The sequence below is a fragment of the Chiroxiphia lanceolata genome, chromosome 7, assembly GCF_009829145.1.
Source record: "Chiroxiphia lanceolata isolate bChiLan1 chromosome 7, bChiLan1.pri, whole genome shotgun sequence".
In the NCBI taxonomy this organism is placed as follows: Eukaryota; Metazoa; Chordata; class Aves; order Passeriformes; family Pipridae; genus Chiroxiphia; species Chiroxiphia lanceolata.
This window is the reverse complement of record NC_045643.1, coordinates 34,873,706-34,886,850: the sequence shown is the minus strand read 5'-3', so window position 1 is coordinate 34,886,850 and position 13,145 is coordinate 34,873,706. Positions and strand designations below refer to the sequence as shown.

Sequence of the window (13,145 nt, the reverse complement as noted above, 5' to 3'; positions counted from 1 at the left end):
AAATGTCTGTTACTGTAAGCGTGTCTTAGCTTATGACAAGATAACTAGAATAAGTACAGACAAAAAGTTAATGGAGAAAAGCTCAGTAATTGCTGTTGAGCATTCATGTAAATATTTGTAAAACGTGTTTTGTCTTCCAGTAAAATAAGTACCATATTGACCTGCATCTACCTGAGCTTCAGGACATATGCAGGTTTTATAATTCTGTGATTAAACCTAGTTGTTTCAGTCAAATATGCAACAAAGTTTATGAGGCTCATGGATCAAAAATTGACTGATGTTCTTAGCATATATTTACCAAAACATTAAAGGAACCCAAAATAACCTTCCGGTGGATGACTCGAAAAAGATGAGGGGGAAAAAAGAACAACCAAAAACTACATTTGCATATCTGCAAACCTGTGTAACGATGGTGTGATTTTTCTTTATTTTTCCCGGTTCCTTATGTAAAATAAAAATCAAATTATGATTATACAGAAGAGTATTTGATTAAAATTTTTTACCAGTTGATATCATATACACAGATGTGATAACAAAATAATTTTTCACTTCAGTGGTTCATTCCTTTGTAAATTCAGAATTTAAATTCCATTCTTCAAAGTACAGAGCCATTAAGTGTGTTAGGATCACAGAAGTTATTTCAGAAACATAAACCTGGGAAAATAAAAGGTGAGGCACATCAATCCCAATTAAATAATTCAACTTGAACAAATAGGATCCATTTAGGATTGGTGTGATGTCTTTCCTCTGTTTAATACTTAATAACTGAAATCCTGTACAATCCTTTTAAAAGTTCAAGTTGTGTATTTTAAATTGTTGAAATCACAGTTTTCACCAGCAAATTCTGTAATAAAATATAATATTCAGATTAATTCAATAATGAAAAAATATTTAGGATGTATTCTGTAGTGTCCAGTAGAGAATAGCTCATAGAACTCATCTGAGCCAATATTGTAGATTCCTTAATAGAATCTTGCTTAACTTCTCCAAAGTAGGAAAGGTGCCTATTTGTCAGAGGTTTTTTTTTTTAATCTACATTGCTGCACTATAAACCATGAAACTATGTTAAAATTGCCTACTAGCTATTTTCCAACTACTTTTTACAGCAAATATTTCTAAACACTTTTGTGATGGACAGAGTGCTCATAATAGTTTTCTGAGCAATTTGGCTGCTTTCATGTGGGATCTGAAGTTCACAGAATGTCAAGGTTATCCCTTGCCAGGTAGCTCTTAAACTAGAGTGCAATTAATTAATGTATTGCAACTTTTTTCATGGTATGAAGCATAATAAAAATCAGATTTGCATCATAAAAGCAAGTTAGACTAGGCCAAAAAAACCCTCCCTGCAAAAGGCTGAACTTTGTGGGAAAGTCAATACAAGTTTTTGTTTAAGGAAAAAAAAATCATAATCCTGGTGGGATTGAATAAGGTCTTCAGGAATTCTTTCACTTTTTTGGCTGTTGGCCCATTTGATATTTGTGTAATTCATCACAATATAAGCAAACTACACAAGTGTCACTTCAGCAACATCCACTACACAGGGAGAGTAAATACAGTTGTAGAAACAGCAATGGAGAGAAACATGCCAAAGTCAAAATCACTCTGGCTGGGGGATGAACTGTTGCTAAAAGTCTACAATGTAATTCACATGATTAAAATGGTATCTGAGTGTTCGTGTTTTCATAACTTAATAGGTGGATGTATTGGACAGACTGGGAAGAAGATGAAATAGATGCCAGTGTGGGAAGGATTGAGAAGGCCTGGATGGACGGCTACAGTCGGCAGATTTTTGTAACATCAAAGATGTTGTGGCCAAATGGTTTAACTCTGGACTACCGTGCCAATGTGTTGTACTGGTGTGATGCCTATTATGATCACATTGAAAGGATATTTTTGAATGGAACTGACAGGAAGGTAAAAGAAAAATACTGCTGTTTTTGCCACAGGCAGGCTCTTTCCCCGGATTTTATTGTGCTATGTTAAAAATACTTCTCAAGGTTTTTAAAGTCTCCATAACCCTGAGGCACGTCCAGCATCATCTCTGCTGAAGCAGGTGATGTTGGCATTCTCCTGTGAGAGGCTGTAATGCAGTTTAAAATTTTCATCTCTAGTAAGTGGTGCTAAACTTGATTATTATTTTTTTAAAAATCTATTTTTCTTGTGTGACAATGATTTGTGTTTTGATTAGGCCGTAAGGAACTCAAACCAAGGTACAAAGAGCTTTTTAGTAGGAAAAAACCCCTTTTTTTGGCTCTGTCAGAGAGAGGCTTTTATTTAACTTAATAAGCTGGTTTTGATGAATCTTAATACCCTGTTTGAGCATTTGTGGTAATATGCAGAATGGCAGCAGTCAACAAATGGAGGTAAGAGGGAAAGAGATTGCTTTAGTTTTTGCCTATTTTGCCTATTTTTTTGCCTATTCTAGCTAGATACAAGTCTGTGTAGAGGTTCTGTGTTGCTCTGTGGAAGTAACAAGCACAGAACAAAACATCTCAAAAATGGTTAAAGCTTAGACTGGAGTCTGATAATTTAAGAAAGGTTTACCATCTGCTTCATGAAACTGATGACTGGTGAATAATAAGAAGCACCTGTCTTTACAGGTTTTATTTTTAAGTGTGTCACAGAATGATTCTGGTTTCTTTTGAAAAGTGTTTTTCTGTAATTCTGGGATATAAATAAAAAATGCATAACTACTTGAATAAAATCTATGTAGCTAGAATAACTGGAAGATACTTGCTTTTGATGCTGAATCATTAATTGTTAAATTTTAACCAAAATATCCTACAATTAACTGGATCAACCACATCTTTTATTCTCTGTCAGTATAGTGAAGATCTGGGGGGATGGGAGGTCCTTAATTCCACCAATAGCTGGTGGATTTTTGACTGATTGATGCATTTTAATCAAAAGCATTTCACTGAGATGGGGAGTTCTGACCAAAAGGATTCCAAGCCCAAAAAGAAAATTTGAAGGACTAAAGGGAACTATGTTTGTCACCTCAAAGTAGTTGTATTTTTAGTTGGCTTTATCTCCCTGTTCCCTTGGGTTTGTGTCTATAAATAGAGACAAGGTAGGGCATCTGATGAACTGCTTTCTTCTCTCTAGAGGCAAGATAGAAATAGACTTTTGGGAATTAGTTCAAGCAAGGATCCCAGCCAGAAGGAAACTCATCATTCCAAACTGCAGCTGCCAAGTTCACCACATCTACATGTCTTTTAAATCCCTTCAGGGGACTCCACCACTTCCCTGGGCAGCCTCTTCCTGTGTTATCTGACAGTGGCCATTTTTTACAAAATTTTTTGAAGTTAGATGTTGATGCTGGTGAACAGAAGGGCTTTGCACTCTTTACTTGATTTTATTGCATTAAGTTATGTTTGGGCACAGTACTTACCTCAGCTTTCCTATTTCCCGGTTTAAGTTGTCTGAAAAATTAATAATTAATGATGCTCACCTACCACTAATTACTTGCAGGTAGTCTACAGTGGAAAAGATTTGAATCATCCTTTTGGGCTATCACACCATGGAAATTATATTTACTGGACAGATTATATGAATGGGTCAATTTTCCAGTTGGATCTGCTTACCAGGAATGTGACATTGTTGAGAAGTGAAAGACCACCTTTGTTTGGGCTCCAGATTTATGATCCACGTAAACAGCAAGGTACTTACACAATTTCTCTGAAGGTCTGTTATAAAAGGATCTTCTTCCTTACAATCTCTTAGTATTTTGAGGTGACTAGGTGAACAAGAATAGAAAACCAAATATGACTTGTGGCATGACAAAGATACTTTCCAATGTTTCAATCCACTGATGTTGAAGCTGATCATCTCATAATTACTGGAAAGTGAATCATAACATTATAGCTGAGTTTCTTCTAGGTATTTACATTGCTTTTATTGCCATTTTTCTTGTATGTCCAAGAGATACTGTGAAAGTATCAAATAAAATGGGTAGCATATGTACATTGGCTCATAGGCATAAAATATTGATTGGATTTACCTTTTCTTAGACAGGATCTGTGATCTCATCTGTCTTTTCCTTTTTAAATTTTCTCCCACATCCTGTCTACAGCAACACTGTGTGTTGCACAGAATAAGAGTAAGTAGTTCTTCGAGAGTAGGAGAAAAATCCATAGTTGTAGCTACTTGTATCAGTGGAAAAATGAGGTAAAGTCCATAAGTTTGCATGGATGGAACTTAGAAAATGAAATTACTACTATACATGTAAACTTGCTAACATATTTTATAGAAGAAAACTTTGAAATCAATATACTGCATACAGGGTTCAGAAGAGTTGCTGAATATTTGCTGTCTTTAGTTAAAGTATATTTCTAGTTAATATTTCTAGTCTGCTACCAAGCATAAAAATGAACATCAGCAATCAGTACAAATAAAATACTGTTTAAAAGATCATTATTTATTTAGTGCTTAAAAGTTTCTCCTTTTTAATACCATAATATCTAAATTTTGGATACCTAAACCAAACTAGTATGTGTAGTCCTGTTATGGACTATGTCAAGGTCATCATAACAGCATTCCCCTTATCACAAATGCTTTTCAGGGACTCTCTCTTACTTTCAAAGCCATATAGAAGTATAGTTTATTTAGGGGTGTTGTTGGATTTGTTGTGGGGGTTTTTTCCTCGTCTTTTTTGGTTTGGTTTGGTTTTTTGGTGTCTGTTTGGTTGGTTGGTTTTGGGGTTTGGGTTTTTTGTGCAAAATCTGCCCTGAAATCTACCCTCAAGTTGACCAAATTTCAGAATGCCTTGAATTGTATCTGCTAATAGAAGATGCACTATTTGCTTTAAATACTTGGTATTTCTGCTGCTTTAGCCAATACTCAGGAAGATCCCTTTCTTTTTAGAAAAAAGGGACATTTAAAAATTAATACAATTGCTATTAGCTTCCAAATAAGCTGGCACCAGGGAGAGAAAGTACTACCTCTTAGACATTTTTGCTGAATGAACTTAAGTCTTAGGGGAGAGAATTTGGCCCATTAATACATTCTTTATTTGAAATTGCAATTGGAATTTCGTTAGCTAACAGCAGCCTTTAGGATCTTCCTTTTTTGTCATATTCAGTGAGGCTGATATTGAATTATTCCCAAAGGAGCATAAACATTTATTTTAAAAAAAGTCAAGACTTGCCCCTCCCCCTTTTTTTTTTGTTGTTGTTTGTGTGTTTCTTCTGAAAGAGCAAGATCAAGGCTGGATCACGTGGTACAGAGAAAACCATAGTAAATTTTATGTTGTGAATTATATTTTATAGCTTACATGCACGTACCTTAGAAATATTTAACTCTCATGTTTTGAGGTTACTGTTTTGATGTTGCTGGTATTGTCACTGTCTACACAAGCAAAAACCATGTCAATTTATTTTGGCATAGTTGAATTGAGACTGGCATTTTTATTAGGGGGTCTTTTACAGGATACTTGACTGTGCCAATCCTGTTTTGCTTTGCACTTTGTATGGTGAGATAAAGCTTTTGGTACATCCTTGAGGAGAGTTGTTTTTCACTGTCTCTGTATCTCTTGAGACGTGATCCTCTTGTGGAGGAATGTTTTTTTTTTTCCTTGCTTTTGGAGATTAGAATTCATCTTGCTTTCTTAGGCTTAGTCTTTGGGTCTCTATGAGAGACCCAAAGGGTCATAGGAGTTAGATTTACAGTCAGCATATGAGTCTGCCAAGCCTGTGGATATTTCCACTGCAGTGAAAGGGGAGATTGCTACTTATATGTAAATAATTCTTGTGTAAGTGCATTCACAGCAGTTAAAATAGCCTCTTTTGAAATCAGTTCATATTTTAACTCCTCAGATTGCAAAGAGCTGCTTGAGCCCCAGTCTGCTGCTCTTCACGTTTCTGGTATGATCCTAAGTGTGCTTACACAACTTCAACGGCACTTGAGCTTATTTTTATAGGCAGGTACAAATGCAATAAATACTTCAGTGTATCTTTTAAATGAGAAGATTAAACAAATGTGTACGGTTGCCATACTTTTTTTTTTTTTTTCTGAGAACGATGACTGAGATACAATTACATTGGTTTTTTTTTTTAGCTCTGGCCTAATTTTTAGCTAATTAAAATGAAATCAGCCTAATTTTAGTCACATGTAAATGTCAGGGCAACAGCTGTTTTAAAAGCTGTCAAAATATGAAAAACGTGATAATAGCTTTGAAAGTATTTTAAAATTTTTGGGACTATTTTAAGAACACCCATATAAAGTAGCTGTTATGAACAGTAGTTGAGGAAATTTAATTTCCTAAGCACTTGGTAGCTTTAAAAGTTCCACAGCTTGTTCAATAAGGAGGCTTAACCTATTTGAACTGCATTTTGGGAGGCGTTTTAGCCTAGGAGTCTCTTCAGCAAGACTGATTGGACTGAAGATCTCATTGCACCTTCAGGTTGAAGACTTCACTTTATAAACCTTTTTATCTAGGATCTCTTTGCTTTAACTTTTGGTAGTTCCATTTTCCTTGTCATCATCCTCTCTTTTATCACTTACTTTGCAAGTAACCTACTGAGCTGGAGTTTGTCATCCCAATTATGAGGTTAAGTAGGAACTTTTATCTTCAAAAAGGAGCAACTGACTTTGATCAGGTGTTTTAATTTTTATGTTATTTATTTTAAGCTTTCATTGGGCTTCAGAATCATCATGACTATTCAATGCATTTTCTGTATTTGTCTGATTTAGTCTTTTATTCTTTAGGCTTATTCTTTTTGAGTGAAATGACAAACACATGTGCATTCTTTAATTAAATCACTTCAAATTTCCTTGATTTGTGCTATATAATTTTGGATTAACTTCTGAAGATTATATTTTGAGTTGTTTCTTTTGGCAACTTCTGATAACTTTTTAAATCTTTGTGTTACTGACGTCATTTGATTTGTACAGTGGGTGGCTCTGTAAAGATGTAGAGAGTTTCAAGGCTACTTTTTCTGAGACTGTGTTTTACCTGAGCTTTTCCAAAATTCAGAATCAAATACATCTCTTACTCTTCTGATGTATTTTCAATTATTTAGGCTTTGGTGAGCACATATGTAATGAAGGAGTTGATTTTTGTAGTGATTTAGGCCATAGTCTAAGACATGAAGTCAAGATCCAATAATGTATATAAAATACCCAGTCTAATTTGGAACTGCTCTATCTAAAACTGTGATCCAGCCCTCACACTTCATAGAGAATTCCCATTTTTCCTGTTTATACAACTGTGTTCTTGCCTTCTCCCTCTCTCCCAATGGCCACAGTGGCTTTTCACAGTGTTCTCTATTAATCATTTTGCACAGATTTATTTGGAAGTTCAGTGGGTTTTTAATAGGCCGTAGACACATTTTCATCTAAGAAAGGATGTATGAGGGGTCAGAAAAAGGTATAAGAAAAGGTTAGTAAGTATTACTGTATGGTAAGACATACTAGGGTTCATTTTAAAATTTGAAAATTTTCAAATTCTTAAAATATTTGCTGGTTATCTGATGTTCGTTTGGTAATTTGAAAAGATTTCCCTGCACATACAGCTATGGCTCTGACAGGACAGTTTAATATTCATGTTCACAGCTACATCTATGTGAACGTAATATTATATTTTCCATGAAAAGTGAAGTGATGGCGCTCTGAGGAGAGGGAATTGTGTGGAGTCTGTTTTAACTCAGGAAGCTGATGAGTGTTTTGTGCACCAGAAGAGGAGGAGCAGGGAGAGGAGCACCTCCTTTTTACCAGAACAGAAAGATGAAAAAAAGTTGTTTTAATTTAAAGGTTCAGCAGACATGAAATTTTATAACTTACTTGATCACAGTCACTTATCACCAGCAGAGCTTTGATGGTGACAAGTTGGATGTCCTCAGCAGTGCATATCTAAGCAATTAGGTCATGACCAAAGTGACACAAACAGAAATTGTAACATTTGCTTCAGTGGGCTTTCAGTGGTTTTGAGTCTGCCCGCCTAAGGAGTGAGGTGGTGGGAATGCAGCAGCCCCTGGTAGATGGTTAAAACACCTGACAGCTGTCAGCATCTTCGTGTGAACAGTGCACAGCTCTTGGGAAGAAACATTAACAGGGAAAAAGAAAGCAAAGAAATAGCAGGTGTGCTCAGAAAAGAGTAGTGGCGGTTTTGCCTGTGTTCTCTCTGCTCTAGATCTCATTTTAAGCTTTTCATTTGCTTCCTTTCTTTTTTTCATTTTTCACTTGGTCTGTTCTTGCAGTCACAGTAACATGTGCACGTGCCAGTTAACTTCAGAACATTCCTTTACATAGTTTGATTTCTTGAAAGCACTTATGTGCATGTAGCTGTATCAAATATTTTGCAGTATTTTTTCCCCTCCTAAAAAACGGTGATAGAATGTTATGGGCTAATGGTACAGGGCTTTTTTAATGTGGTTTTTATTATTACAGAGTATTACAACCTGTAACAAAATATGTTTAAGTATTATAACCTGCAGTAACCAAACTATGAGAATAATATGTCCCTAAAATGAGAAGAAAATAATTGTAAAAAATTCTTCCTGTGCTTTTGTTGTTAAAAAAAAAATAATAAAAAATCATCTAGTTCTAGCATGGCTGTTGGTTTTAAAGTTGCCTTTTTTTTTTCTTCTCCCAGGTGACAATGCATGTCGTGTTAATAATGGAGGCTGCAGCACTCTGTGTTTGGCCATTCCTGGAGGCAGAGTTTGTGCCTGTGCTGATAATCAGCTTTTGGAGGAAAACAGTACAACCTGCATGAGTAAGATTCCTAAAGAACATCTGAGTTGATGCTGATGTTAAGGGATCAAGTCAGACCTAAAAAGTAAAACAAGGAAGTGTGGCCTCCTAGAGGTTCTGTAAGATAAAGAAATATTCCTTGGATAAAGATTCTAGTTGAAGACAGTTTATTAAATATAATAAAGATTTTTCAAAGAAGACAGAATATTAAGTACACAATATGTGAGGATAAAATGCACTGGAATATGTTTCGGAATGTCTAATATGATAAAGCACTTAAATATTTCACTGAACTGGTTTTAAAAATGTCCAAAATTAATCCATATAATTATTATATTGAATCTATATAAAGTTTTCAGATTATTCTATGAACTAAGTTTCTTAAACAGAAGTCTGGCATTACAATGTTCATGCTGAAACTGTTCATAAAACATGTGCAAATATTGGTGTCTTTTTTCATCTCTTCCTTGGATATATTCATTGAAACAAACATTAAAAAAAGTGTTATAATAAAAGGTTGGATTTTTTTAAGTAAAAAAAATAACTTGTCAGGTACTACAGGTGGTTTTTCTTAATGTTTAGACCTGATACTCTCTTTTTTTTTTCCCTAAATCACACTGATCTATTTCTTGAAGTGTAGTGTGTAAAGTCTTACATAAGTCTCCAGCAAGAAGTGCAGTAGAGATGAATAAAGCATAAGGATTATTTCATACCATGATGAGCATTATTGAGCTGGCAGTGACCTTGAATTTGACCCAAATTCATGGCTGGCAGAGCCATCACTGTTGCTAAAGAAAACTACTTTTCTTTTTAGCAGAAAATACTGGAAGTTAGACTTCTCACTGTTAAGATGGAATGTAAGCTTTAGGAAGAGAGACTTTGAAATGAGAATGACTCAGGTTTCCTGTTTTTTCCCCAATACACTTCACTGCCTGGCTCTTTCCAAGGACTTTGGTGTTCCTCACAGGGTCATAGACTGATATGTGGTATTTGCACATTAAGCATTCTGAACCTGATGTTGAGAAATATAACTGCCTAGATTTATCAATAAGCCTGTAGCTTGCTACTTAATTCTACCCCAGCAGAATTTTATCCTTTCTTCTTTTCTGAGCCTGTACCAGTGCATAATGCAGGTGTTTGAGTTGTTGCTTGGATACAAGATTCAGCTTTTCAGTAATCATTTTCTAGCCCCAAATATGCACCAGAATTTGGTCAGTGTCTGTAAGAATATATTCTTTCTGCTGTTGATGAGGTATTGTAATATTTTAAACTGGTATTTTTACGTTATCTTCTAAGCACCAATTTAAAAAACAGTTTGAGTGCCATTCTATTCTGAGTTCTTTCCATTTATTAAAAATATATTACTTCAACCATGCACTCAGATATGTGAGATGCTACAAGCTTCAGGTGGAATTACCTCAAATATGCCAAGTTTACTTAGAAATGTTCTGAAGACCAAGAACAAGAATTATATAGAGGTAGTATTGCACTGTGTATGTATCAAGCAGATAAAGTAGATGTGCTTCTTTGATATTTTTCCTAGTTAAAGATGAAGTGCCACCCCAGTTGTGCAAAGCTGAGCAGTTCCAGTGCAGCAATAAACGGTGTATCCAGGATCGCTGGCGCTGCGACGGGGACGACGACTGTCTGGATGGCAGTGATGAACACTCTGAAATCTGCTGTATGTATGCATTTACATTTTAACCCACAATCCATAGTTTCTTTTAAAAATTGGACACAAAATAGTGTAAGTCTGAAGGGAATCAAAAGAGCTAATCCTTAAGTCACTCATGTAAATCTTTCATATTCTTTTTTTTCAAATGACACTCGTACTCATTTCGTAGCATAGAAGGCCAATCATCTTTTGGTTTCGACGTCATCATATCTGATTTTTTAAATGTTGGTATTTTTTGCTTTGTTTCCCACTATTGCCTATTTTTTATATGTGTCACAGTATAATACCCAATGACAGGGAACAGGAGGCCAGGCTTTTCTCCTTAGTGCCCACTTGCAGGACAAGAGGTAATGGACAGAAACTGAAAAGCATGAATTTTATCTGAGCACAGATCTGAACATCTGAAAGAAAACACTTCTGTGAGTGTAGTCAAACACTGGAAAAGATTGTCTGGAAAGGTTGTGGAGTTTCTGTCTGTGGAGATGCTCTACACTTATATGCACGTGGTCCTGGGAAACCTGCTCTGCTTGAGCAGGAGATTAGACTAAGTGATCTCAGCAGTTCCCTTTCAAGCATGAACATTTTTGTGATACTGTAATGCATTTATTTAAAAAAAAAAACAAACCAAAACAAACAAAAACAATAACAAAAAAAAACCACCAAAAGAATACTCAAACCAACAAACAAACCAACCAACAACAATATGTCTTTAAATAGTCAGTTTTGGGGTTTTCTCAAAGCATTTATGTATTTTGATAGTTCTGTCTAGAAGTCATTACTGATTCTATCCTAGTTATTTTCAAAATATTTTTCGGGTTTTGAATTGTAGTGCTTGCTAGCATTTTTAATACTGGGTTTCTTGCACTTAAATTAGGGAGCTCAACTAATAAAGACAGAGAGAAGGAAAATCTTTTGGTAGATTGGACTTGATTCTGTATTATATCAGTCTAATGAGACCAATTCATGGATCAAAGCTTGTAATTCTCTGAGGATTTATGCAGATACAAATGAAATCATAATCTGATCTTAAATCCATACATGATCTATAGCTCATGTGGCCAGTATGATAACATTGATCTCTCTTCAGCAGTTGCTATAGTAACTTTAATAGTTCTTTATGAGTTTGAAATATTTACAATTATGAATAGAATACACACATATATTACTAAATATCTGTGTGCAAAAGCTTAACTACCACTTAAAACAGTATCTGTATCCAGTAATAAAGTCAAATTAAAAAAAAAAAAGTCTTCAGTTTGTAATTTTATTAGGTGGATGCTAAGAGTTTTTTTTCTCCAGTCACATTGCAAACTAGATTTCTTCAGGAGTATTAGATTTGGAACACCTTTCTGCTCATGTTATTAATTATTCTCTACTTGCAGTGTTTCTGTACCCTGCACCCAAAACACTCATGAGGGTCATGTGCTATTGATATCACCCTCGCTCTGTGTCGTCTTAAATAGGAAGAATAGGTAGAAAGGTCAAAGATAAAAGCTCCTGAAATGTCAAGGATAAGCCTGCAAGACATCCTTTCATTTTAAACACCGTTTGTTTCCAGATGTATGTTAAACTTCAGAAAAGACTGTGGTTGGCTGAGTAGGTGAAAAATAGCTCGAGATTATTTTTAACCCAGTGTTTGAAACTGTGTGTATTTACTGCTCTTGTCTAGATGAAGATTAACAAGATGTGGTAATAACAGATGTTATTAGCATAAAAGAAACACAACGTATACACTTGCTACAGGTGCAACAACAGGCCAGTAGTTTTGACATAATTTCTGTGTGTTCAGTCTTCATCCTTTCCATGATACTTGGTAGAGCCAGCAAAAAAATGTTTGAGAGATACCTTGTGCACTCTTGAATACCGAGGGGTTTTTTGTTAGTTTTACACTTTGTTGCATATTTCACTTTTTGACACCTACAATTTCATGGTAAGTAAACAGCAGATCTATATGTGGCCATTGACAGTAATGTGCATCATTTTAGAAGCATTTTATGGCCTGCCCAAATCCCTCCTCACTGTGGTATAGTATTTTGGATATACACTTAGCAGTTTGCATCTGTTCCCTTTGGTGTTTTCCTTTGTTTATATGCATTTCAGTTAGCAAACCTCATCACACTGCTAAAATGTGACCAAGGATGTGTTTCTTTAAGGAGATAGCAACAGTATAAAATGCTGCTATCTTTTATCACTTAATAGAAGAGGATCTCCCTATTGACAGTAGTATGACAGAAGAATCTTTACTATGTATTGTTTAATTTATGATTGGAGCACTGCAATATTTTTTAATTGACTGGTTTGTCAAACAATTTTTATGTTGTGGTAGTTATATATACAGGATAACTCCACTAACTGCATTACCAGGAAATACCACTTAATGTGCTCTTTTCAGCTGCTTTTTTCAGATTATTTTCTTAGGAAAAACCTCTCTTTTTTTTTTTTCCTCCACAGTCAATCATAGTTGTCCTGATGATCAGTTTAAGTGCCAAAATAATCGCTGCATTCCCAAGAGGTGGCTTTGTGATGGAGCCAATGATTGTGGTAATAATGAAGATGAATCAAATAAAACTTGTGCAGGTAAAAATTACACTTGATTATGCATACGAGTTGTCTAACATCAGTTCCATCAATAGTTCAGGACTAATATGAACTGAACTGAACCAGTCTGCTACTAGTATAATCTGATTATTGGCATTTAAAATTAATTCAGATTTTGATGCCATTAAGGCTGGAATAAAAATTATCTTTTACTTAATCCATATGCTCAGCTATGCTTTCC

The 13,145-nt window shown here is 35.1% G+C and overlaps 1 protein-coding gene across 10 annotated transcripts in view; it reads left to right on the top strand.

Annotated features, from left to right (window-relative positions):
• Positions 1-13,145, top strand: part of LRP1B (LDL receptor related protein 1B) — a 672,101-nt gene that overhangs the window by 436,268 nt on the left and 222,688 nt on the right. For all 10 annotated transcript variants that reach the window (XR_004358017.1, XM_032693191.1, XM_032693192.1 and 7 more), the window contains 5 exons: positions 1,695-1,914; positions 3,472-3,661; positions 8,591-8,713; positions 10,235-10,372; positions 12,818-12,943. Coding sequence is in view for 9 of the 10 variants with exons in the window: in XM_032693191.1 (XP_032549082.1) it covers positions 1,695-1,914; positions 3,472-3,661; positions 8,591-8,713; positions 10,235-10,372; positions 12,818-12,943 (797 nt within the window). In the remaining variant the exon portion in view is untranslated. The remainder of the gene's footprint in view (positions 1-1,694; positions 1,915-3,471; positions 3,662-8,590; positions 8,714-10,234; positions 10,373-12,817; positions 12,944-13,145) is intronic.